We start from the raw sequence: 27,295 nt of genomic DNA, 5'->3' as shown, positions 1-27,295 counted from the left end.
CGAGTTTAAATATGGAAGCAAATGACTTGTTTACAGGTTACAGTGTTGTGTGTAAACCAATGTCTTTGAAAATGTAATAGGTAATTACGAAACACTTTCAGACGTTGCGTCAGACTAGAAATAAAAAGGAATTTTGGAGAATTGATTTTTCAATTACCATCGACAGTAAAAAGAAACATAAGAAATATTAAAAAAATTCGTGTTAGAATTATTATTATTATTATTATTATTATTATATATATATATATATATATATATATATATATATATATATATATATATATATATATATATATATATATATATATATATATATATATCAACGTCTAACCAAGAAGGAGTTCTGTCAGGAACTTTCACGATAGAGCAAAAGTTTGGATTATTAGCAAGAAAAACTCTCCAGCTGAGTAGGAAGACATTTCTTTCACTAATCAGAGAGATGGGAACTTTATTTACACTCACGGGATTCTTAACACAAACAGAAAAATGCAAGTTAAACAGACGGAAATTTTGAGAAAAATTAGAAGAATTTTTTTCAGACTTGGGAGTTAAGTTAAAGGAGAGTTTAAAGTAAAATATATATCCCGTATTTTCCCACTTGTACACGAATGGGTAAACAGGAGCCAGTATGTCTTCTCCTCTTTGTGGTCCTTGCTGCTAACTACAGACGTGCAGAATGAAATATGCAGTATTTTTGTGTTCTTTTGTGTCGAGAAAGAAAATAAAGAGACCAAAATTCCCTTCCCTTCCAGCTGGTTTTTCCTAGATGGCACAGGGTGTATATACGCCTCCTGCATTTTCTTCCTAGACGGCAGATGGGAATGAAAGAAATTAATCCTCTTTCATTACCATTAGGAGGGCCGGGAAGACCCAGCGGGAAGATTGTGCTCTCACGGCGTCTACTCTTCTCGTGACGAAGCTGTTTCGTTGCTCTGCTCGACTTGTTTAGGACATTGCGTGAAGGGGCAGACCATACAGGCTCGACTTCCTGTATGGTCTGCTCCTTCAGTCATGTTCCAGTATGGTCTGTTCCGGCACCACTAGCATCGACGCACCCTTCGCGCCCTCCATCTACACGACCAGACCCTTCACACCCTTCACCCTGACCCTTCACCCTGACCCTTCACTCCCTGATCCTTCACTCCCTGTACTTCGACCCTTCACTCCCTTCACCTTGCACCCTGTACCCTAGAGCGTGTGGTTCAGGGAATGTAATTTGTGGGATTTAAGTCCATCAGAGAGTTAAGAAGTGTTTGAGCGCTTCCGCCCGTGTATATCCTCCGGGCTGGCAGCCATACACTGTTATACATTAGCCATACTCCAGCCATACACTGGACTGGTAATATATATATATATATATATATATATATATATATATATATATATATATATATATATATATATATATATATATATATATATATATTACAAGCTATGTGTATTAATGCAGTGTGTTAATGCTTCAGAAAACACAATTAGTTTAGTATATCTTTCTTGAGTAGTTGTTTACCATCCAGTGTCAGTAGTTGTTTACCATCCAGTGTCAGTAGTTGTGATCAATACATTATTGGTTGTACCTCACACTCTTGTCTCCTTATCTCTCACATGGTAGCAATATTGTGTTTGGATTTGGATTTGTTGTCAATCTTGATTCAATTGTTAATTTTTGTTCATTGCTGAGAACCTAAAGGATGTGTCCTCATTGTTTGCTGTGTCCTCAGTGGTTGATGTGTCCTCACTGGTTGATGTGTCCTCATTGTTTGATGTGTCCTCAGTGGTTGATGTGTCCTCATTGTTTGCTGTGTCCTCATTGTTTGCTGTGTCCTCATTGTTTGCTGTGTCCTCATTGTTTGCTGTGTCCTCATTGTTTGCTGTGTCCTCATTGTTTGCTGTGTCCTCATTGTTTGCTGTGTCCTCATTGTTTGCTGTGTCCTCAGTGGTTGATGTGTCCTCATTGTTTGCTGTGTCCTCAGTGGTTGATGTGTCCTCAGTGGTTGATGTGTCCTCATTGTTCGCTGTGTCCTCAGTGGTTGATGTGTCCTCATTGTTTGCTGTGTCCTCAGTGGTTGATGTGTCCTCATTGTTTGCTGTGTCCTCAGTGGTTGATGTGTCCCCAGTGGTTGATGTGTCCTCATTGTTTGCTGTGTCCTCAGTGGTTGATGTGTCCTCAGTGGTTGATGTGTCCTCAGTGGTTGATGTGTCCTCAGTGGTTGATGTGTCCTCAGTGGTTGATGTGTCCCCAGTGGTTGTTGTGTCCCCAGTGGTTGATGTGTCCTCAGTGGATGATGTGTCCTCATTGTTTGCTGTGTCCTCAGTGGTTGATGTGTCCCCAGCGGTTGTTGTGTCCCCATTGGTTGATGTGTCCTCAGTTGTTGATGTGTCCCCAGTGGTTGATGTGTCCTCATGATTGATGTGTCCCCAGTGGTTGATGTATCCTCAGTGGTTGATGTGTCCTCAGTGGTTGATGTGTCCTCAGTGGTTGCTGGCTGGGTCCTCAGTGGTTGATGTGTCCTCAGTGGTTGATGTGTCCTCAGTGGTTGATGTGTCCTCAGTGGTTGATGTGTCCCCAGTGGTTGATGTGTCCTCAGTGGTTGATGTGTCCTCAGTGGTTGATGTGTCCTCAGTGGTTGATGTGTCCTCATGGTTGATGTGTCCTCATGGTTGATGTGTCCTCATGGTTGATGTGTCCTCAGTGGTTGATGTGTCCTCAGTGGTTGATGTGTCCCCAGTGGTTGATGTGTCCTCAGTGGTTGATGTGTCCTCAGTGGTTGATGTGTCCTCAGTGGTTGATGTGTCCCCAGTGGTTGATGTGTCCCCAGTGGTTGATGTGTCCTCATTGTTTGCTGTGTCCTCAGTGGTTGATGTGTCCTCAGTGGTTGATGTGTGTTCAGTGGTTGATGTGTGTTCAGTGGTTGATGTGTCTTCAGTGGTTGATGTGTCCTCAGTGGTTGATGTGTCCTCAGTGGTTGATGTGTCCTCAGTGGTTGCTGGCTGTGTTGTCAGTGGTTGATGTATCCTTAATGCGGCTGCTGTCCTCAGTGGTTGCAGAGTCCTCAGTGGTTGATGTGTACCCAGTGGTTGATGTGTCCTCAGTGGTTGATGTGTCCTCATGGTTGATGTGTCCTGCTGGGAGTAATTGGAAGATATGCAAGGAAACAGGTATATCCAGTGTGGGTAGTCAGCAAGTGAGAGGCACCGAGGGAGGAAGCTGGGAAAGCCACTTCCATCCACAACTTCAAAGTAGATTCGAGAGGGACTTTGAACTTTAAAGGAGCTATACTATCTTGTAACTAGTACAACAAGGCTAGTTGGAAGGGCATTAAGGTCATGTCCTCACTTCCCCATATTCCCTGATAGGTTAGTACTCAAGTCCTGTAAACTGACATTTAACGTAAATAGGAAACTTTAAGGGTCCTAGCAAGGGTCCCTGTGGTACTCCGCTTGTTTACGGAAGCCCTACATATCAACCTTGTCTGTGACTCTCGGACTCCTGACTGTATAGGTATTCCTTGACCAATGTCAGCGGTCATCTGCTCACTCTCGCCAGTCTCTCTCGTTTGTGTAATAAGACTATTATGTGGAACTGTATCATAAACTACACAACCTGTCCCATACTCTCTGTTAAGCATTATTTTATGTTCGTAAGGATTGATTTAAATTCCCTGCAGCCATGATGGTGCTTGCTTAGCACAATTCTCTCTCTCTCTCTCTCTCTCTCTCTCTCTCTCTCTCTCTCTCTCTCTCTCTCTCTCTCTCTCTCTCTCTCTCTCCCTCTCTCTCTCTCTATCTCTCTCTCTCTCTCTCTCTCTCTCTCTCTCTCTCTCTCTCTCTCTCTCTCTCTCTCTCTCTCTTTAGGAGTTTACCAAATTATAACTTGATTTTTCTGCAGTACTCCTGCAGTGAAAGATTTATTCACTGCAGTACCCTACAGTGAATGTTTGTTAGAGATATCTGACGGTAGGCGCGTCTCCTTCCCGTCCCAACGTCTGTACACTGATACGGCATCCGTCACCCGGACACCTGGTGAGGAAATTTTCCTTTGGAACTGTCAAGTCGGTAAAGACCAGAGGCAGAGTGCGAGCTTGTGCAGGCCTAGTTAACATTTACATGTTAACATGATAAATTATCCAGTCTGATGGCCTTAGTTTCCCCTAGTAATGCTAGTGGCCTCATGATTTTCCTCAGACGATATCTCAGTATTTGTCAGTCTCTCGTCAATGGCTGCTGTCTACTCTATGGTTGCTGTGGTCTCTATGGCTGCTGTGTTCTCTATGACTGCTGTGTTCTCAATGGCTGCTGTGTTCTCAATGGTTGCTGTGTTCTCTATGGCTGCTGTGTTCTCTATGGCTGCTGTGTTCTCAATGGCTGCTGTGTTCTCAATGGTTGCTGTGTTCTCTATGGCTGCTGTGTTCTCTATGACTGCTGTCTTCTCAATGGCTGCTGTTCTCAATGGCTGCTGTGTTCTCAATGGCTGCTGTCTTCTCAATGGCTGCTGTGTTCTCAATGGCTGCTGTGTTCTCAATGGCTGCTGTCTTCTCAATGGCTGCTGTCTTCTCAATGGCTGCTGAGTTCTCTATGGCTGCTGTGTTTTCTATGGCTGCTGTGTTCTCAATGGCTGCTGTGTTCTCAATGGCTGCTGTCTTCACAATGGCTGCTGTGTTCTCAATGGCTGCTGTCTTCTCAATGGCTGCTGAGTTCACTATGGCTGCTGTGTTTTCTATGGCTACTGTGTTCTCAATGGCTGCTGTGTTCTCAATGGCTGCTGTGTTCTCAATGGCTGCTGTCTTCTCAATGGCTGCTGTGTTCTCAATGGCTGCTGTCTTCTCTATGGCTGCTGAGTTCTCTATGGCTGCTGTGTTTTCTATGGCTGCTCTCTTCTCAATGGCTGCTGTATTCTACGTGGCTGTTGTGTTCTCTATTGCTGCTGTGTTCTCTATGGCTGCTGTCTTCTCAATCGTTGCTGTGTTCTCAATGGCTGCTTTGTTCTCAATGGCTGCTGTATTCTACGTGGCTGTTGTGTTCTCTATGGCTGCTGTGTTATCTATAGCTGCTGTGTTCACTATGGCTGATGTGTTCTCTATGGCTTCTGTGTCCCCTATAGATGCTGTGTTCTCTATAGCTGCTGTGTTCTCAATGGCCGCAGTGTTCTCTATGGCTGCTGTGTTCTCAATGGCCGCAGTGTTCTCTATGGCTGCTGTGTTCTCAATGGCCGCAGTGTTCTCTATGGCTGCTGTGTTTCCTATGACTGCTGTGTTCTCTATGGCTGCTGTGTTCTCTATGGCTGCTGTGTTCTCTATGGCTGCTGTGTTCTCAATGGCTGCTGTGTTCTCAATGGCCGCAGGGTTCTCTATGGCTGCTGTGTTTCCTATGACTGCTGTGTTCTCTATGGCTGCTGTGTTCTCTATGGCTGCTGTGTTCTCTATGGCTGCTATGGTCTCTATGGCTGCTGAGTTTTCTATGGCTGATGTGTTCTCTATGGCTGCTGTGTTCTCTATGGCTGCTATGGTCTCTATGGCTGCTGAGTTTTCTATGGCTGATGTGTTCTCTATGGCTGCTGTGGTCTCTATTACTGTTGTGTTCTCTATGACTGCTGTGTTCTCAATGGCTGCTGTGTTCTCTATGGCTGCTGTGTTCTCTATGGCAGCCCTGGTCTCTATGACTGTTGTGTTCTCTATAGCTGCTATGTGTTCTCAATGACCGCTGAGTTATCAATGGCTGCTGTGTTCTCTATGGCTGCAGTGTTCTCTATGGCTGCTGTGTTCTCAATGGCTGCTGTGTTCTCTATGCTTGTTGTGTTCTCTATGGCTGCTGTGTTCTCTATGGCTGCTGTGTTCCCTATGGCTGATGTGTTCTCTATGGCTGCTATGTTCTCTATGGCTGCTGTGTTCTCTATGGCTGCTGAGTTTTCTATGGCTGATGTGTTCTCTATGGCTGCTGTGTTCTCTATGGCTGCTATGGTCTCTATGGCTGCTGAGTTTTCTATGGCTGATGTGTTCTCTATGGCTGCTGTGGTCTCTATTACTGTTGTGTTCTCTATGGCTGCTGTGTTCTCAATGGCTGCTGTGTTATCTATGGCTGCTGTGTTCTCTATGGCTGCCCTGGTCTCTATGACTGTTGTGTTCTCTATTGCTGCTGTGTTCTCAATGACCGCTGAGTTATCAATGGCTGCTGTGTTCTCTATGGCTGCAGTGTTCGCTATGGCTGCTGTGTTCTCAATGGCTGCTGTGTTCTCTATGGTTGTTGTGTTCTCTATGGCTGCTATGTTCCCTATGGCTGATGTGTTCTCTATGGCTGCTATGTTCTCTATGGCTGCTGTGTTCTCTATGGCTGCTGTGGTTTCTATGACTGTTGTGTTCTCTATTTCTGCTGTGTTCTCTATGGCAGCTGTGTTCTCTATGGCTGATGTGTTCTCTATGTCTGCTATGTTCACTATGGCTGCTATGTTCTCTATGGCTACAGTGGTCTCTATGACTGTTGTGTTCTCTATGGCTGCTGTGTTCTCAATGACCGCTGTGTTCTAACTAGCTGCTGTGTTCTCAATGGCTGCAGTGTTCTCTATGGCTGCTGTGCTCTCTATGGCTGCTGTGTTCTCTATGGCTCATGTGTTCTCTACGGCTGCTATTTTCTCTATGGCTGTTGTGGTCTCTATGGCTGCTGTGTTCTCTACGGCTGCAATTTTCTCTATGGCTGTTGTGGTCTCTATGGCTACTGTGTTCTATTTGGCTGATGTGTTCTCTATGGCTGCTGTGTTCTCTATGGCTGCTATGGTCTCTATGGCTGGTGTGTTCTCTATGGCTGATGTGTTCTCTATGGCTGCTGTGGTCACTATTGCTGTTGTGTTCTCTATGGCTGCTGTGTTCTCTATGGCTGGTGTGCTCTCTATGGCTGCTATGATCTCTATGGCTGCTGTGTTCTCTACTGCTGTTGTGTTCTCTATTGCTGCTGTGTTCTCAATGGTTGCTGTGATCCCTATGGCTGATGTGGTCTCTATGGCTACTGTGTTCTATATGGATGATGTGTTCTCTATGGCTGCTGTGGTCTCTATTGCTGTTGTGTTCTCTATGGCTGCTGTGTTCTCAATGGCCGCAGTTCTCAAAGGCTGCTATGTTCTCAATGGCTGCAGTCTTCTCAGTGGCTGTTGTGTTCTCTATGGCTGCTGTGTTCCCAATGGCAGATGTGTTCTCTATGGCTGCTGTGTTCTCTATGGCTACAATTTTCTCTATGGCTGCTGTGTTCTCTATTACTGCTGTGTTCCCAATAACTACTGTGTTCTCAATCGCTGCTGTGTTCTCAATAGTTTCTGTGTTCTCAATGGCTAATGTATTGTCAATGGCTGCTGTGTTCTTAATGGCTGCTGTGTTCTTAATGGCTGCTTTGTGCTCAATGTCAGCTGTGTTCTTAATAGATGTTGTGTTCTTGATGACAGCTGTGTTCTTAATGGCTGCTGTGTTCTCAATGGCTGCAGTGTTCTGAATGGCTGCGGTGTTCTGAATGGCTGCTGTGTTCTTAATGGTGGCTGTGTTCCTAATGGCTGCTGTGTTCTTAATGGCTGCTGTGTTATGTATTGCTGCTGCGTTCTTAATGGCTGCTGTGTTCTTAATGGCTGCTGTGTTTTTAATGGCTGCTCTGTTCTCTATGGCTGCTGTGTTCTTAATGGCTGCTGTGTTCTCAATTACTGCTGTGTTCTCAATTACTGCTGTGTTCTCAATGGTTGCTCTGTTCTCTATGGTTGCTGTGTTCTTAATGGCTGTTGTGTTCTTAATGGCTGTTGAGTTCTTAAGGACTGCTGCGTTCCTAATGTCTGCTGTGTTCTCAATGGTTGTTCTGTTCTCTATAGCTGCTGTGTGGTTAATGGTCACTGTGTTCTCAATGGCTGCTGTATTCTCAATGGCTGCTGTATTCTCAATGGCTGCTGTATTCTCAATTGCTGCAGTGTTCTCTATGGCTGCTGTGTTCTCTATGGCTGCTGTGTTCTCTAAGGCTGCTGTGTTCTCTATGACTGCTATGTTCTCAATGGCTGCTGTGTTCTTTATTACTGCTTTGTTCCCAATAACTGCTGTGTCTTAATGGCTGCTGTGTTCTTTATGGTTGCTTTGTGCTCAATGTCTGCTGTGCTCTTAATGGATGTTGTGTTCTTAATGGCTGCTGTGTTCTTAATGGCTGCGGTGTTCTTAATGGCTGTTGTGTTCTTAATGGTTGCTGTGTTCCTAATGGCTGCTGTGTTCTTAATGGCTGCTGTGTTCTCAATGGCTGCTGTGTTCTTAATGGCTGCTGTGTTCTTAATTGCTGCTGTGTTCTTAATGGCTGCTGTGTTGTTAATGGCTGCTTTGTTCTTAATGGCTGCTGTGTTCTGTATTCCTGCTGTGTTCATCTATGGCTGCTGAGTTCTTAATGGCTGCTTTGTTCTTATTGGCTGCTGTGTTCTTAATGGCTGATGTGTTCTTAATGGCTGCTGTGTTCTTAATGGCTGCTGTGTTCTGAATGGCTGCTCTGTTCTCCATGGCTGCTGTGTGGTTAGTGGCCGCTGTGTTCGCAATGGCTGCTGTGTTCTCAATTGCTGCTGAATTCTTAATGGCTGCTGTATTCCTAATGGCTGCTGTATTCTTAATGGCTGTTGTGTTCTCCATGACTGCAGTGTTCTCATTGGCTCTGTGTTCTCTATTGCTGCTGTGTTCTCTATTGCTATGTTCTCTATGGCTGCTGTGTTCTCAATGGCTGCTGTGGTCTCTATGGCTGTTGTGTTCTCTATGGCCGCTGTGTTCTCTATGGCCGCTGTGTTCTCTATGGCTACTGTCTTCTCAAAGGCTGTTGTGTTCTCTATAGTTGCTGTGTTCTCAATGGCTGCTGTGTTCTCAATGGCTTTTGTGTTCTCTATGGCTGCTGTGTTCTCTATGGCTGCTGTCTTCTCAATGGCTGCTTCCTTCTCTATGCCTGCTTTGTTATCTATTGCTGCTGTGTTCTCTATGGCTGCTGTGTTCTCAATGGTAGCTATGTTCTCAATGGCTGCTGTGTTCTCTATGGCTGCTGTGTTCTCAATGGCTGCTGTGTTCTTAATGGCTGTTGTGTTCTTAATGGCTGCTGTGTTCTTAAGGGCTGCTGTGTTCTTAATGGCTGTTGTGTTCCTAATGGCTGGTCTGTTCTTAATGGCTGCTATGTTCTCAATGGTTGCGGTGTTCTTAATGGCTGTTGTGTTCTTAATAGCTGCTGTGTTCTTAATGGCTGCTGTGTTCTTAATGGTTGCTGTGTTCTCTATGGCTGCTGTGTTCTCAATGGCTGATGTGTTCTAAATGGCTGCTGAGTTCTTTATGGCTACTGTATTCTTAATGGCTGCTATATTCTTAATTCTTTCTGTGTTCTCAATGGCTAATATGTTCTTAATGACTGTTGTATTCCTAATGGCTGCTGTGTTCTCAATGGCTGCTGTATTTTTAATGGCTGCTGTATTCTTAATTGTTACTGTGTTCTCAGTGGCTGCTGTGTTCTCAATGACTTCTGTGTTCTTAGTGACTGCTGCGTTCTTAATGGCTGCTGTCTTCTCTATGGCTGCTGTCTTCTCTATGACTACTGTGTTCTTAATGGCTGCTCTCATATTCTGCCCTCTCAAACTCTGACCACTTACAGCCATGACCTCTTTCATCGAATCTTTTAAGAATCTGCTAGCCCACATAATTCCCTCTCTCAGCCTGCCCTCGTGTATCCTGAATTGTGCCTGGATGGGGTTCTGGGAGTTCCTCAATTCCCCATGCCCGTCCCGGGACCAGGTTTGACTTGTGTCTTCTTGGCTCAACAGGCTGTTGCTCGGAGCGGTCCGCAGGCCCACATTTCCACTACAGCTCGATTGGTCAGGCACTTGCTGAAACTTTCCAGTTTTTCTTCAAGGCTTCTACATTTGTTCAGGCAATTTTTCTTTTACATGAAAGGAGGATATTGAATAGCCATGGATTCTGATATTCAGACAGTATTCCCTTATTGTGCCAATGGCACTTCTATTCTTAATTGGCTCTGTTCTGCATTTACTTCCATATCGTTCACTCCCGTAAGTTGTTATTTTATTGTGTAAATAAAGGGCTTAGACCTGAAAATACATGATATTTTCCATGTATATATTTGATACCTCTCTACGACACAACACTTGAAACCTCTGATAACTCTCTCGCCTCCTTTCAAGAGAATATATTTTGAGAACTTTGAGACGACACCAACAGTATAGGTGGTTTACCGTGTCTATGTATGCTATATATATGTTTTCCCTCTATTTCAGCAATTATTCCTGCTCTAAAGGGGAAAGTGAGTATTGAGCAGTACTCAAGACGGGACAGCACATGTGATTCCATATGACTACTATAGTAGGAAAGAGAGGGAAGGGAGAGGAGGAGGAGGAGTGGCCCTTCTGGTAAGGAAAGACTGGAGTTGTGAAGAGATGGAAATTCCTGGCTGTGGAGGATACAGAGATTACATAACAGGAACTGTGACAATGGGTGGACCTAAGATCATAGTATCAGTAATTTACAACCTTCCATTAAAGTAGAGAAGACCTAGACAGAAGTTTAATAGAAACAACATGTCAGCCATTAATATAATAATAGAGAGAGCAACTTCAGTTGCCAGAAGGAATGGCTCCAGACTCTTAACCTTGGGCGACTTCATCCACAGGAAGATAGACTGGGAGAATGGAGACCCACATTGAGGTTCAGATACATGGGGAGCTAAACTATTGGAAGTGGCAACAAGGTACTTTCTGAGTCAACATGTCAAGTGACTCACATGAATAAGTGGCAACAACGAACCAGCTAGACTTGACCTCATATTCACTCTGAATGAGTCAGATATAAGGGAATTCCAATTATAAGCCTCAAAGAGAATGAGTGACCACAGCGTACTGGTATTTGAGTACCTGGTAGAAGTAGGGATAACCTATCCAGAGAAGGGAAGAGAGAGGACAAGGCTGGATTCCGACCACTTTGGTCACACGGTCGCAGTAAAATATAAGAGTATCTGATGAATATAAATAGATCCTGTTATTTTAAGGTTCCTTCTCCCAGGCACCCAGAACACTATGTAAGTATGAGGGCTGATACGTGTTAATCACCTTAATTAGCGATCACTTGAGACAGTTGAGTAAGTCTCAGCTACATGGCCTAAATTTGTGGCCACTGTAACAACTCCTTAAAGTCGAAGGCAACGGGAATTGAATGTTATATCTGTAAGAATAGATTCCATTCGGCTTGTACAGGAGTGAGTAACACTACGGCACTGAGAGCTGGTCACTTGCTCTGGGTGTGTAAAAATGACCTGCCAGCTTGGAATATCCTAAAAAACCTTCACGGGTTTTAAGCTACACGGGTTTAAGTCCCAGCTACATGGGTTTAAGTCCCAGCTACATAAGTGTAAGTCCCAGCTACATGGGTTTAAGTCCCAGCTACATAAGTGTAAGTCCCAGCTACATGGGTTTAAGTCCCAGCTACATAAGTGTAAGTCCCAGCTACATGGGTTTAAGTCCCAGCTACATGGGTTTAAGTCCCAGCTACATAAGTGTAAGTCCCAGCTACATGGGTTTAAGTCCCAGCTACATAAGTGTAAGTCCCAGCTACATGGGTTTAAGTCCCAGCTACATAAGTGTAAGCCCCAGCTACATGGGTGTAAGTCCTAGCTACATGTGTGTAAGTCCCAGCAACATTGGTGTAAATCTCAGCTACAAGGGTGTAAGTCCCAGCTACATTGATATAAGTCCCAGCTACATGGGAGTAAGTCCCAGCTACATGGGTATAAGTCCCAGCTACATGGGTGTAAGTCCCAGCTACATGGGTGTAAGTCCCAGCTACATGGGTGTAAGTCCCAGCTACATAGGTGTAAGTCCCAGCTGAATGGGTTTAAGTCCCAGCTACATGGGTGTAAGTCCCAGCTACATAGGTGTAAGTCCCAGCTTCATGGGTTTAAGTCCCAGCTACATGGGTGTAAGTCCCAGCAATATGTGAGTAAGTCTTAGCTATATGGGCGTAAGTCCCAGCTACATGGGAGAAAGTCCCAGCTACATGGGTGTAAGTCCCAGCTACATGGGTGTAAGTCCCAGCTACATAGGTGTAAGTCCCAGCTTCATGGGTTTAAGTCCCAGCTACATGGGTGTAAGTCCCAGCAATATGTGAGTAAGTCTTAGCTATATGGGCGTAAGTCTCAGCTACATGGGAGAAAGTCCCAGCTACATGGGTGTAAGTCCCAGCTACATGGGAGTAAGTCACAGCTACATGGGTGTAAGTCCGACCTACTTTTGGTGCAAGTCCCAGCTACATGGGTGTAAGTCCCAGTTACATGGGTGTAAGTCCCAGCTACATGGGTGTAAGTCCCAGCAACATAGGTGTAAGTCCCAGCTACACGGGTGTAAGTCCCAGCTACATGGGTGTAAGTCCCAGCTACATGGGAGTAAGTCACAGCTACATGGGTGTAAGTCCGACCTACTTTTGGTGCAAGTCCCAGCTACATGGGTGTAAGTCCCAGCTACATGGGTGTAAGTCCCAGCTACATGGGTGTAAGTCCCAGCAACATAGGTGTAAGTCCCAGCTACACGGGTGTAAGTCCCAGCTACATGGGAGTAAGTCCCAGCTACATAGGTGTAAGTCCCAGCTACATGGGAGTAAGTCCCAGCTACATAGGTGTAAGTCCCAGCTACATGTGAGTAAGTCCCAGCTACATGAGTGTAAGTCCCAGCAACATGGGTGTAAGTCCCAGCTACGTGGGTGTAAGTCCCAACAATATGGGTGTAAGTCCCAGCTACATGGGTGTAAGTCCCAGCTACATGGGTGTAAGTCTCAGCTAGATGGGTGTAAGTCACAGCTACATGGGTGTAAGTCCAGTTACATGGGTGTAAGTCCCAGCTACATGGGTATAAGTCCACGCTACATGGGTGTAAGCCCAAGCTACATGGGAGTAAGTCCCAGCTACATGGGTGTAAGTCTCAGCTACATGGGTGTAGGTCCCAGCTACATGGGTGTAAGTCTCAGCTACATAGGAGTAAATCCCAGCTACATGGGTGTAAGTCCCAGCTACATGGGTGTAAGTCTCAGCTACATAGGAGTAAATCCCAGCTACATAGGAGTAAATCCCAGCTACATGGGTGTAAGTCCGATCTACATGAGAGTAAGTCCCAGCTACATAGGTGTAAGTCCCAGCTACATGGGTGTAAGTCCCAGCTACATGGGTGTAAGTCTCAGCTACATAGGAGTAAATCCCAGCTACATGGGTGTAAGTCCAGCTACATGGGTGTAAGTCCCAGCTACATTGGTGTAAGTCCGATCTACATGAGAGTAAGTCCCAGCTACATGGGAGAAAGTCCGAGCTACATGGGTGTAAGTCCCAGCTACATGGGAGTAAGTCCCAGCTACATGGGAGTAAGTCCCAGCTACATAGGTGTAATTCCCAGCTTCATGGGTGTAAGTCCCAGCTACATGGGAGTAAGTCCCAGCTACATGGGTGTATGTCCCAGCTACATGGGAGTAAGTCCCAGCTACATAGGTGTAAGTCCCAGCTACATGGGAGTAAGTCCCAGCTACATGGGTGTAAATCCCAGCTACATGGGTGTAAAGCCCAGCTACATGGGTGTAAGTCCCAGCTACATGGGAGTAAGTCCCAGCTACATGGGTGTAAGTCCAGGTACATGGGTGTAATTCCATGCGCTACATGTGTGTAAGTCCGAGCTACATGGGAGTAAGTCCCAGCTACATGGGAGTAAGTCCCAGCTACATTGGTGTAAGTCCCAGCTAAATGGGAGTAAGTTTCATCTTCATGGGTGTAAGTCCAAGCTACATGGGAGAAAGCCCCAGCTACATGGGAGAAACCCCAGCTACATGGGTGTAAGTCCCAGCTACATGGGAGTTAGTCCCAGCTACATGGGTGTAAGTCCCAGCTACATGAGAGAATGCCCCAACTACATGGGAGTAAGTCCCAGCTACATGGGAGTAAGTCCCAGCTACATGGGAGTAAGTCCCAGCTACATTGGTGTAAGTCCCAGCTAAATGGGAGTAAGTTTCATCTTCATGGGTGTAAGTCCAAGCTACATGGGAGAAAGCCCCAGCTACATGGGAGAAACCCCAGCTACATGGGTGTAAGTCCCAGCTACATGGGAGTTAGTCCCAGCTACATGGGTGTAAGTCCCAGCTACATGAGAGAATGCCCCAACTACATGGGAGTAAGTCCCAGCTACATGGGAGTAAGTCCCAGCTACATTGGTGTAAGTCCCAGCTAAATGGGAGTAAGTTTCATCTTCATGGGTGTAAGTCCAAGCTACATGGGAGAAAGCCCCAGCTACATGGGAGAAACCCCAGCTACATGGGTGTAAGTCCCAGCTACATGGGAGTTAGTCCCAGCTACATGGGTGTAAGTCCCAGCTACATGAGAGAATGCCCCAACTACATGGGAGTAAGTCCCAGCTACATGGGAGTAAGTCCCAGCTAGATGAGTGTAAGTCCCAGCTACATGGGTGTAAGTCCCAGCTACATGGGTGTAAGTCCCAGCTACATGGGAGTAAGTCCCAGCTACGTGGGAGTAAGTCCCAGCTACATGGGTGTAAGTCCCAGCTACATGGGTGTAAGTCCCAGCTACATGGGTGTAAGTCCCAGCTACATGGGAGAAAGCCCCAGCTACATGGGAGTAAGTCCCAGCTAGATGGGTGTAAGTCCCAGCTACATGGGTGTAAGTCCCAGCTACATGGGTGTAAGTCCCAGCTACATGGGAGTAAGTCCCAGCTACGTGGGAGTAAGTCCCAGCTACATGGGTGTAAGTCCCAGCTACATGGGTGTAAGTTCCAGCTACATGGGTTTAAGTCCCAGCTACATGGGTGTAAGTCCCAGCTATATGAGTGTAAGTCCCAGCTACATGGGTGTAAGTCCCAGCTACATGGGTGTAAGTCCCAGCTACATGGGTGTAAGTCCCAGCTACATGGGTGTAAGTCCCAGCTACATGGGTGTAAGTGCCAGCTACATGGGTGTAAGTCCCAGCTACATGGGTGTAAGTCCCAGCTACATGGGTGTAAGTCCCAGCTACATGGGTGTAAGTCCCAGCTACATGGGTGTAAGTCCCAGCTACATAGGTGTAAGTCCCAGCTACATGGGTGTAAGTCCCAGCTACATGGGTGTAAGTCCCAGCTACATAGGTGTAAGTCCCAGCTACATGGGTGTAAGTCCCAGCTACATAGGTGTAAGTCCCAGCTACATGGGTGTAAGTCCCAGCTACATGGGTGTAAGTCCCAGCTACATGGGTGTAAGTCCCAGCTACATGGGTGTAAGTCCCAGCTACATGGGTGTAAGTCCCAGCTACATAGGTGTAAGTCCCAGCTACATGGGTGTAAGTCCCAGCTACATGGGTGTAAGTCCCAGCTACATGGGTGTAAGTCCCAGCTACATGGGTGTAAGTCCCAGCTACATGGGTGTAAGTCCCAGCTACATGGGAGTAAGTCCCAGCTACATGGGTGTAAGTCCCAGCTACATGGGTGTAAGTCCCAGCTACATGGGTGTAAGCCCCAGCTACATCGGTGTAAGTCCCAGCTACATGGGTGTAAGTCCCAGCTACATGGGTGTAAGTCCCAGCTACATGGGTGTAAGTCCCAGCTACATGGGTGTAAGTCCCAGCTACATGGGTGTAAGTCCCAGCTACATGGGTGTAAGTCCCAGCTACATGGGAGTAAGTCCCAGCTACATGGGTGTAAGTCCCAGCTACATGGGTGTAAGTCCCAGCTACATAGGTGTAAGTCCCAGCTACATGGGTGTTAGTCCCAGCTACATGGGTGTAAGTCCCAGCTACATGGGTGTAAGTCCCAGCTACATCGGTGTAAGTCCCAGCTACATGGGTGTAAGTCCCAGCTACATGGGTGTAAGTCCCAGCTACATGGGTGTAAGTCCCAGCTACATGGGAGTAAGTCCCAGCTACATGGGTGTAAGTCCCAGCTACATGGGTGTAAGTCCCAGCTACATGGGTGTAAGTCCCAGCTACATGGGTGTAAGTCCTAGCTACATGGGTGTAAGTCCCAGCTACATGGGAGTAAGTCCCAGCTACATGGGTGTAAGTCCCAGCTACATGGGTGTAAGTCCCAGCTACATGGGTGTAAGCCCCAGTTACATCGGTGTAAGTCCCAGCTACATGGGTGTAAGTCCCAGCTACATGGGTGTAAGTACCAGCTACATGGGTGTAAGTCCCAGCTACATGGGTGTAAGTCCCAGCTACATGGGTGTAAGTCCCAGCTACATGGGTGTAAGTCCCAGCTACATGGGTGTAAGTCCCAGCTACATGGGTGTAAGTCCCAGCTACATGGGTGTAAGTCCCAGCTACATGGGTGTAAGTCCCAGCTACATGGGTGTAAGTCCCAGCTACATGGATCTAGGTCCCAGCTACATGGGTGTAAGTGCCAGCTTCATGGGTGTAAGTGCCAGCTACATGGGTGTAAGTGCCAGCTACATGGGTGTAAGTGCCAGCTACATGGGTGTAAGTCCCAGCTACATGGGTGTAAGTCCCAGCTACATGGGTGTAAGTCCCAGCTACATGGGTGTAAGTCCCAGCTACATGGGTGTAAGTCCCAGCTACATGGGTGTAAGTCCCAGCCACATAGGTGTATGTCCCAGCTACATGGGTGTAAGTCACAGCTACATGGGTGTAAGTCCCAGCTACATGGGTGTAAGTCCCAGCTACATCATTATATATTATATATTATATTAACATTAAATAGTTTCAATAACATTAAGGGAAAGAATAAAATCTGTTCTTATCAGCTTAATATCTGATACGATCCCCATGTGGGATCCTCGATATTAAACTGATTTTTGCAACATGGCGAAGTGCTAGGAGCTTGCTCCACCTTTGCCGCGGATCGGCCCGGTTGGTTAAATAGGAACATCATTAATATTGAGGCCTTCTTAAATTGGTAGAAACAATAGAGAAAGCTGAAAATAATCTTATGTAACAGAACTACATAGCTATTAGACGAGAACTCTTAGAATTCGAAGAAAGTAGAAGAGGTTCAACAATAACTAGTAGATCAATTTTTCCACCGAGTGAAATGAGTCAAACAATGGGAGCAGATCAACGAGTACGGGGCAAGTAACAGTCTCAAGAATAACTGGCGTTGTCTCAACTTGAATTCGACTTCCACAAGCAAGTACCTCTGGTAGTTCGGCTTGTTCAATGGCCAGAATCACGAAGCAGTTGCGCAAGCACTTACGAACCTGTACATCTTTTCTCAATCTTTGGTGGCTTTGTTTACAATTATTAAACAGTTAATGAGCCCCGAAGCACAAGGAGGCTGTTTATAACAATAACAACAGTTGATTGGGAAGTTTTCATGCTTGTAAACTTTTTAATAAATGTAACCAAAGCCATCAAAGATTGAGGAAAGATGTACACGTTCGTAAGTACTTGCGTAACTGCTTCATGAATCTAGGCCCAGGGGTCTAATAGAAGTAATCACTTAGTTGTAATTGCGAGGGCTGAGCTTCGGCTCTTTGGTTCCGCCTCTCAACTGCAATTCAACTGGTGTACAGAATCCTGAAGTAAAGTGCAAGTGTGTGGACAAAGGAAGAAACAAGACCATTACCTCTTACAGAGTGACAAATGTTGCCAGTTAGAGATAAGTCTAAACCTTAAACTGCATAAAATGGCGAACCATCTTATTAATAATGAAGAAATATCTCAAGTCCTTACTCTGTATTCTTCTTCGTGTCTACAAGATAAACGAAATACAAGAGATTAATAAATAAACAGTGAAGATATATGATAGTATATCATTGAGTGAAGAGTGATATAGAGTGAAGATATATGACAATATATAATTAAGTGAAGAGTGAGATAGAGTGATGATCTATGATAGTATATCATTGAGTGAAGAGTGATATAGAGTGAAGATATATGCCAATATATAATTAAGTGAAGAGTGAGATAGAGTGAAGATATATGATAATATATCATTGAGTGAAGAGTGATATAGAGTGAAGATATATGATAATATATCATTGAGTGAAGAGTGATATAGAGTGAAGATATATGACAATAATCAGCAGCTCCTCTGTGACTCATTACTTCTGATAATTTAAAGTATTTTCGGGATTAACAAAAGACTTACCACCCATTAATAATAATATATCGCAAATACGATAAGTGTTGCAAAACAAAACTTGTGTAACTGACTGTTGTCATAATTATTAGTTGACGAGTTTTGAGGAAAATGGTGATGTAAGAATCTCCAATTAGGTTATTAAGAACTTTTGTGCTCTAAGTAATTATTCCTTTGTGTCATTGTTCTCAGGATGAGTATGGGGTGCACAATAACTCCCGCTCACACGATGAGTGACACTGCCCAAAACTCACACTCTGGCAGTATATGTTCACTCACAGGATGAGTGACTGCCCAATAAATATGCCCATCAAGACAAAATTTATTAAAATACTAATTTAAGCCAATATATCAGAGAGATCAACGACACAGGCAAACACAAAGCTCCATTTTCAATTTCATTACGGCTTCGTCTCCCACATTTGCCTTAAATTTGCACTGCTCTTGAGGATTTCCACTGGGCATTATTGGATCTGGGTTTGATAATCGCGCCTAAGCCAGCCTAAGCCATCACCATTCACGTCAAAATTGTATTAGGCTTCGGCAGGAAGAAGTCATAATTCAGAGAGAATTTCAGAAATTGGGATATGCAGGTGGATTTGTTATTCTAAATTCTGTCAGAATTAATCGCTAAATGGATGAAATTTGCGAATATTTTAGGTCTGATTTTGTGTAACTAATGGGAAAAATTGTCTTAGAATGGATATATATTCTTGCGTTGGTTGGAATTGCTGACAAGAACCTTTAATTAGAGTTCGCTTCATCTACTGAGAGAATCTTAGTGCTCATCACCAGCCACCATATTCATACGTCCTCATAAAACGATATCGACTTTGACAAGGATATCCAAACCTTTATGACATATTCCCTCTCAGAGATTATTGGCTCTTCAGTGGCGGGAAACTCAGGGGGGGTAGATTATTGGAACGTGATGATGGGCCGCGCGCTCCACTAACCTATACTTTTCCTCTCCTAAAATACTTTAGTATCTCAAGCGGAGGAAATCTTAATCTGGATATCAGACGAGGCTCTCCCTGCTTGCTATCGGAACCCGATATGTGTTAACTGGGGGACACTGGATCCTCTGGTCGGGATGACAGCCATGGAATGAGTCTCTCCACACAACCAGCTTAAAAAGAAATTCAGATTATTCCTCTCCACACGCTTGCCCAAGCACTTGGACTAGACGGTAGATCTCCGGTCTCGCTTCAGGCTGGTCGGCGTTCAATTTCCAACCTGCGTTCAATCCTCGGTCGCCCTTCAATCAAAGTGGTTGGGCACCATTCCTTACCCCGTCCCATCCCAAAACCTTATCCTAACAGCTGATATCTTAATGCTATATAAAAATATAAGAGAACAACGAGTCATCAAGCTTGTCCAGCTTTATCTCAGCCCAGGACCAAGCTGGCAGCCTGGCACTCCCCCAAACTCCTTCACGGCGCAAAATTCTACCATAGCTGCTACACTTGAGGCGCGGGAGGCATGATAGCGGCACATTAGGGAGTGCTCAAGGGTGAGAGTGCTGGCTATCTCAGCCACAGCCTCGCTCTTGCCGGCTCCGTCTCTCAGCTCCAGCTTGGACGTCATCTTTAGTTTTTACGACAAGTTGTGTGTCCAGCGACGTAGACGAGGTGGCACAGAAGGGTGAGTGGTGGCACAGAAGGGTGAGTGGTGGCACAGAAGGGTGAGTGGTGGCACAGAAGGGTGAGTGGTGGCACAGAAGGGTGAGTGGTGGCACAGAAGGGTGAGTGGTGGCACAGAAGGGTGAGTGGTGGCACAGAAGGGTGAGTGGTGGCACAGAAGGGTGTATGGTGGCACAGAAGGGTGAGTGGTGGCACAGAAGGGTGTATGGTGGCACAGAAGGGTGAGTGGTGGCACAGAAGGGTGTATGGTGGCACAGAGTGGTGAGTGATGGCACAGAAGGGTGAGGGGGTGGCACAGAAGGGTGAGGGGGTGGCACAGAAGGGTGAGGGGTTGGCACAGAAGGGTGAGTGGTGGCACAGAAGGGCGAGTGGTGGCACAGAAGGGTGTATGGTGGTACAGAAGGGTGAGGGGTGGCACAGAAGGGTGAGTGGTGGCACAGAAGGGTGAGGGGTGGCACAGAAGGGTGAGTGGTGGCACAGAAGGGTGTATGGTGGCACAGAAGGGTGAGGGGTGGCACAGAAGGGTGAGTGGTGGCACAGAAGGGTGAGTGGTGGCACAGAAGGGTGAGTGGTGGCAAAGAAGGGTGAGTGGTGGCACAGAAGGGTGAGTGGTGGCACAGAAGGGTGTATGGTGGCACAGAAGGGTGAGGGGTGGCACAGAAGGGTGAGTGGTGGCACAGAAGGGTGAGTGGTGGCACAGAAGGGTGAGTGGTGGCACAGAAGGGTGAGTGGTGGCACAGAAGGGTGAGTGGTGGCACAGAAGGGTGAGTGGTGGCACAGAAGGGTGTATGGTGGCACAGAAGGGTGAGTGGTGGCACAGAAGGGTGAGTGGTGGCACAGAAGGGTGAGTGGTAGCACAGAAGGGTGTGTGGTGGCACAGAAGGGTGAGTGGTGGCACAGAAGGGTGAGTGGTGGCACAGATGGGTGAGTGGTGGCACATAAGGGTGAATGGTGGCACAGAAGGGTGAGTGGTGGCACAGAAGGGTGAGTGGTGGCACAGAAGGGTGAGTGGTGGCACAGAAGGGTGAGTGATGGCACAGAAGGGTGAGGGGTAGCACAGAAGGGTGAGTGGTGGCACAGAAGGGTGAGTGGTGGCACAGAAGGGTGAGTGGTGGCACAGAAGGGTGAGGGGTAGCACAGAAGGGTGAATGGTGGCACAGAAGGGTGAGTGGTGGCACAGAAGGGTGAGGGGTGGCACTAAAGGGTGAGTGTTGGCACAGAAGGGTGAGGAGTGGCACAGAAGGGTGAGGGGTGGCACAGAAGGGTGAGTGGTGGCACAGAAGGGTGAGTGGTAGCACAGAAGGGTGAGGGGTGGCACAGAAGGGTGAGGGGTGGCACAGAAGGGTGAGGGGTGGCACAGAAGGGTGAGTAGTGGCACAGAAGGGTGAGGGGGTGGCACAGAAGGGTGAGGGGTGGCACAGAAGGGTAAAGGGTGGCACAGAAAGGTGAGGGGGTGGCACAGAAGGGTGAGGGATGGCACAGAAGAGTGAGGGGTGGCACAGAAGGGTGAGTGGTGGCACAGAATGGTGAGGGGGTGGCACAGAAGGGTGAGGGGTGGCACAGAAGGGTGAGGGGTGGCACAGAAGGGTGAGTGGTGGCACAGAAGGGTGAGGGGTGGCACAGAAGGGCAAGGGGTGGCACAGAAGGGTGAGGGGTGGCACAGAAGGGTGAGGGGGTGGCACAGAAGGGTGAGGGGTGGCACAGAAGGGTGAGGGGTGGCACAGAAGGGTGAGTGGTGGCACAGAAGGGTGAGGGGTGGCACAGAAGGGCGAGGGGTGGCACAGAAGGGTGAGGGGTGGCACAGAAGGGTGAGAGGGTGGCACAGAAGGGTGAGGGGTGGCACAGAAGGGTGAGGGGTGGCACAGAAGGGTGAGTGGTGGCACAGAAGGGTGAGGGGTGGCACAGAAGGGCGAGGGGTGGCACAGAAGGGCGAGGGGTGGCACAGAAGGGTGAGGGGTTGCACAGAAGGGTGAGGGGGTGGCACAGAAGGGTGAGGGGTGGCACAGAAGGGTGAGGGGTGGCACAGAAGGGTGAGGGGGTGGCACAGAAGGGTGAAGGGTGGCACAGAAGGTTGAGGGGTGGCACAGAAGGGTGAGGGGGTGGCACAGAAGGGTGAGGGGTGGCACAGAAGGGTGAGGGGTGGCACAGAAGGTTGAGGGGTGGCACAGAAGGGTGAGGTGTGGCACAGAAGGGTGAGGGGTGGTACAGAAGGGTGAGGGGTGGCACAGAAAAGTGAGGTGGTGGCACAGAAGGGTGACCCCCCTTGTTACATGCTCGCTGTAACACCCCCATCCCCCCCCCCCCCCCCACTTATTACATGCTTACTGTCACAGGAAAAAATTACTACAAATCTTCTATATTTTATGAAAGTCTGACATTAATATGAGAAAAAATGGGATGTCTTAAATAATTCCCGGAGAAACTTCGCTTCAAATTCCACCGTAAAATTCCTATGAAACCTGACTTGCTGAGATGTTTATGGCTTCCGTTGTCTTCCGCTTCTCCTCAGCCCTCTCCTCAGGTCTCTCCTCAGTCCTCTCCTCAGGTCTCTCCACAGCCCCCTCCTCAGCCCTCTCCTCAGCCCTCTCCTCAGCTCTCTCCTCAGTCCTCTCCTCAGCCCTCTCCAAAGCCCCCTCCTCAGCCCTCTCCTCAGCCCTCTCCTCAGCTCTCTCCTCAGTCCTCTCCTCAGCCCTCTCCACAGCCCCCTCCTCAGCCCTCTCCTCAGCCCTCTCCTCAGCTCTCTCCTCAGTCCTCTCCTCAGCCCTCTCCAAAGCCCCCTCCTCAGCCCTCTCCTCAGCCCTCTCCTCAGCTCTCTCCTCAGTCCTCTCCTCAGCCCTCTCCACAGCCCCCTCCTCAGCCCTCTCCTCAGCTCTCTCCTCAGCTCTCTCCTCAGTCCTCTCCTCAGCCCTCTCCTCAGTCCTCTCCTCAGTCCTCTCCTCAGCCCTCTCAGCTCTCCCTTCAACACTCTCCTCAGCCCTCTCCTCAGCTCTCTCCTCAGCCCTCTCCTCAGCCCTCTCCTCAGCCCTCTCCTCTGCTCTCCCCTCAACACTCTCCTCAGCCCTCTTCTCAACACTCTCCTCAACACTCTCCTCAGCCCTCTCCTCAACACTCTCCTCAACACTCTCCTCAGCCCTCTCCTCAGCCCTCTCCTCAACACTCCTCAACCCTCTCCTCAGCACTCTCCTCAGCCCTCTCCTCAACACTCTCCTCAACCCTCTCCTCAGCCCTTTCCTCAACACTCTCCTCAGCCCTCTCCTCAGCCCTCTCCTCAACACTCTCCTCAACACTCTCCTCAGCCCTCTCCTCAGCCCTCTCCTCAACACTCTCCTCAACACTCTCCTCAACACTCTCCTCAACACTCTCCTCAACACTCTCCTCAACACTCTCCTCAACACTCTCCTCAGCTCTCTCCTCAGCCCTCTCCTCAACACTCTCCTCAACACTCTCCTCAACACTCTCATCAACACTCTCATCAACACTCTCCTCAACACTCTCCTCAACACTCTCCTCAACACTCTCCTCAGCCCTCTCCTCAACACTCTCCTCAGCCCTCTCCTCAACACTCTCCTCAACACTCTCCTCAGCCCTCTTCTGAACACCCTCCTCAGCCCTCTCCTCAGCCTTCTCCTTAACACTCTCCTCAACACTCTCCTCAGCCCTCTCCTCAGCCCTCTCCTCAACACTCTCCTCAACACTCTCCTCAACACTCTCCACAGCCCTCTCCTCAGCCCTCTCCTCAACACTCTCCTCAACACTCTCCTCTGCCCTCTCCTCAGCCCTCTCCTCAACACTCTCCTCAACCATCTCCTCAGCCCTCTCCTCAGCCCTCTCCTCAACACTCTCCTCAACACTCTCCTCAGCCCTCTCCTCAGCCCTCTCCTCAACACTCTCCTCAGCCCTCTCCTCAACACTCTCCTCAACACTCTCCTCAACACTCTCCTCAGCCCTCTCCTCAACACTCTCCTCAACACTCTCCTCAGCCCTCTCCTCAACACTCTCCTCAACACTCTCCTCAGCCCTCTCCTCAACACTCTCCTCAACCATCTCCTCAGCCCTCTCCTCAGCCCTCTCCTCAACACTCTCCTCAGCCCTCTCCTCAACACTCTCCTCAACACTCTCCTCAGCCCTCTCCTCAACACTCTCCTCAACACTCTCCTCAGCCCTCTCCTCAACACTCTCCTCAACCATCTCCTCAGCCCTCTCCTCAGCCCTCTCCTCAACACTCTCCTCAGCCCTCTCCTCAGCCCTCTCCTCAACACTCTCCTCAGCCCTCTCCTCAACACTCTCCTCAACACTCTCCTCAGCCCTCTCCTCAACACTCTCCTCAACACTCTCCTCAGCCCTCTCCTCAACACTCTCCTCAACCATCTCCTCAGCCCTCTCCTCAGCCCTCTCCTCAACACTCTCCTCAGCCCTCTCCTCAGCCCTCTCCTCAACACTCTCCTCAGCCCTCTCCTCAACACTCTCCTCAACACTCTCCTCAGCCCTCTCCTCAACACTCTCCTCAACACTCTCCTCTGCCCTCTCCTCAACACTCTCCTCAGCCCTCTCCTCAGCCCTCTCCTCCACATTTGTATTCCCGTCTCCTCTCCATACGCCCTCTATATTCATGGCGTTCTTAATTTTCTCTCTACCTCCAGTTACCCATCTTTATTGCTGTTTATCGCATCATTTTATGTCATCTCATCTGTCTGTCTGTCTCTCATCTGTCTGTTATCTGTCTGTCATCTGTCTGCCATCTGTCATCTGTCTGTCTGCCATCTGTCATCTGTCTGCCATCTGTCTCGAAAATGCAGCGTGTCTTGTCTGGCAGAATTCGTCTGTCTATGTCTGTCTAGGAAGTAAATGTTGGAATTATCGATTATAATTCTCTTGGTGTAGCTGTTGTGTTGGTACCACTGTGAGGCACAGTTTACCTGCTGCAGCTGTTGTGTTGGTAACACTGTGAGGCACAGTTTACCTGCTGCAGCTGTTGTGTTGGTACCACTGTGAGGCACAGTTTACCTGCTGCAGCTGTTGTGTTGGTAACACTGTGAGGCACAGTTTACCTGCTGCAGCTGTTGTGTTGGTAACACTGTGAGGCACAGTTTACCTGCTGCAGCTGTTGTGTTGGTACCACTGTGAGGCACAGTTTACCTGCTGCAGCTGTTGTGTTGGTAACACTGTGAGGCACAGTTTACCTGCAGCAGCTGTTGTGTTGGTAACACTGTGAGGCACAGTTTACCTGCAGCAGCTGTTGTGTTGGTAACACTGTGAGGCTCAGTTTACCTGCTGCAGCTGTTGTGTTGGTAACACTGTGAGGCACAGTTTACCTGCTGCAGCTGTTGTGTTGGTAACACTGTGAGGCACAGTTTACCTGCTGCAGCTGTTGTGTTGGTAACACTGTGAGGCACAGTTTACCTGCTGCAGCTGTTGTGTTGGTAACAATGTGAGGCACAGTTTACCTGCTGCAGCTGTTGTGTTGGTAACACTGTGAGGCACAGTTTACCTGCTGCAGCTGTTGTGTTGGTAACACTGTGAGGCACAGTTTACCTGCTGCAGCTGTTGTGTTGGTAACACTGTGAGGCACAGTTTACCTGCTGCAGCTGTTGTGTTGGTAACACTGTGAGGCACAGTTTACCTGCTGTAGCTGTTGTGTTGGTAACACTAGAGTCATGCAGTGTTACCATCGCTCACACAGAATGATAGCCAGAGGTAAACCTGTCAATACCATTCTCCATGTAAACTGAATGTTAGGCCAGTTATGCAAGGCACTACTGCTGTCACACTGACGACTCTGAGTTTTCAGTATACCCCAAGTTCCGTGTCTGAGTTTACATCGTATGTCTCACAGACATTGCCTGGCTTTCATTTAACATTTTACTAACAACTATCCGCCTTCACATGACGGGTTTGTCATACTAAATGTTGTGTAATGTTTCTATGTAACTTATATACTGCATTATTAATTATTATTAATTAATATAGTATAATATTATTATAGTAATATAATAATTCCTTGTAGCCTTCTACCGCGTTCTGACAGTTCCTGCGACGGCGCTGGAACCAATCGTATTGGCGTTTGTCTTTCCATTGGAGACTTTCGGCGCCGTGGAGAGGGGGGACCTGCTGCATGGGTGACAGCTTCTCCCCCATATCAACCTACCCTGGTTGAGGCCACTTGCGCCCTGGTGAGGTCTCTCCAGGCCGACAACCAGAGAGCAACTCCATCGTCTCCTGAGACTGATGGATGCCTACTAATACTGCTATATTAGTAATTAATATACTGCATATTTCTTCAGGTAAGTGCGGGTTGCCAACAGTTACCTGCAACTACACTGAGGGGGAAATACTGTCTCCCCGGGGCGCATGTGGACAGCAAGTGGAAAATATTCCTCTGTTTAGAGTGCTCTGTCTGTCTGTTTGTCTGTCTGTCTGTCTGTCAGTCTGTCTGTCTGTCTATTAATCATAACCTATTCATAGGCCTCAAAAAAAACGTTATTTAATTTAAATGATGTTTTATCATATTTCCAATCAGGATTGTCTAGGATGGAGGCTAATAATGATGATATACGATAATATCTATCATTAATAATTCATTATTTGTATACACCAGAAATCTTATCTGGTGCGTTTAGAAAAAAATATGTAGTAATTTTTATGAGAAATATTAATTAAATAATTTATGCAGCACAATTGATCAACACAATATTGACATTAATACGCTTTAACTTGAATTATATTTATCAAAGTTACGTGCAAACAAGAGACGTGGATTAACAACAATAGTGCTTAATAATAAAGAAATATACATTTAATCTAATTACTAATGCATAAGAACGTGTGTGTGTAAAGTCGTTATCACGGAATAGTGTTTTATCTTACGTCAAGTTGGCAACACTCTGGCGCCGGGGCAAGCCACCACTGTCTCCAGCTTGGTGAAGCCAGTCGTCTTCCAGACACCGTGGAGGACAGACGCACGAGAAATAAGCCTCAGGCCAAATACACTTGATCCTAAGACGCACACAATCTTGATCACAATCAACCAGCGAATCAGGTTACTGCTTCCCGTTCGTCATTTTCAGTTCTCGTGGCGCAGTGGTAAGACACTCCCCAGCTATTCGCGAGCGATTTGGCGTGAATTCATATCCTGGCCGGGAAGGATTGATTAGGCGCCAATCCTTAACTGAACACCTCTGTTCACCCAGCAGTGAATGGGGTACCTGGTTGTTTAGCGATTTGGCGGGTCGTATTCCGGGGATAATTAAGATTAAGAACCTGCCCGAAACGCTATGCTTACTAGTGGCTGTACAGAATGTTAGAACACTTATGTGTGTGTGTGTGTGTGTATATATATATATATATATATATATATATATATATATATATATATATATATATAACGGCCAACCTACTCATGAGAAACTCTCCAGACACAAAGCAGAACGCTTTAAAAGAGACCAATGTCGTCTATGCCTTCAAATGCCCACTTGGGGACTGTAAGCCTCAAAGAATTCAGTATATAGGCAAGACAACATCTCTTTCCAGGCGATTAACGATGCATAAGCAACAGGACTCCATTAAG

General features: G+C 47.3%; 3 protein-coding genes and 1 pseudogene across 3 annotated transcripts; 1 reads left to right on the top strand and 3 right to left on the bottom strand.

The window, feature by feature from the left end:
* Positions 1–4,430: 4,430 nt before the first annotated feature.
* On the bottom strand, positions 4,431–8,371 carry LOC138365617 (uncharacterized). Its single transcript, XM_069326096.1, has 5 exons — positions 8,116–8,371; positions 7,085–8,056; positions 5,699–6,492; positions 5,061–5,651; positions 4,431–4,895 (listed from the first exon to the last, which is right to left on the bottom strand). Exons 1-5 carry the CDS (start codon positions 8,369–8,371, stop codon positions 4,431–4,433), a joined length of 3,078 nt encoding a protein of 1,025 aa, XP_069182197.1.
* Positions 8,372–9,667, bottom strand: LOC138365616 (uncharacterized). Its single transcript, XM_069326095.1, has 2 exons — positions 9,314–9,667; positions 8,372–9,283 (listed from the first exon to the last, which is right to left on the bottom strand). Exons 1-2 carry the CDS (start codon positions 9,665–9,667, stop codon positions 8,372–8,374), a joined length of 1,266 nt encoding a protein of 421 aa, XP_069182196.1.
* A 7,037-nt stretch (positions 9,668–16,704) lies between these two features.
* LOC138365768 (U2 spliceosomal RNA) lies at positions 16,705–16,872 on the top strand (annotated as a pseudogene).
* Positions 16,873–22,181: 5,309 nt separating this feature from the next.
* Positions 22,182–25,400, bottom strand: LOC123772594 (uncharacterized). Its single transcript, XM_069326094.1, has 3 exons — positions 25,308–25,400; positions 23,125–23,415; positions 22,182–22,829 (listed from the first exon to the last, which is right to left on the bottom strand). The coding sequence occupies exons 1-3, from the start codon at positions 25,398–25,400 to the stop codon at positions 22,182–22,184; spliced, it is 1,032 nt and encodes a 343-aa protein (XP_069182195.1).
* Positions 25,401–27,295: the final 1,895 nt, after the last annotated feature.

This window comes from Procambarus clarkii, chromosome 17 (assembly GCF_040958095.1).
Source record: "Procambarus clarkii isolate CNS0578487 chromosome 17, FALCON_Pclarkii_2.0, whole genome shotgun sequence".
NCBI lineage: Eukaryota > Metazoa > Arthropoda > Malacostraca > Decapoda > Cambaridae > Procambarus > Procambarus clarkii.
This window is presented reverse-complemented; position numbering and strand designations above follow the sequence as displayed.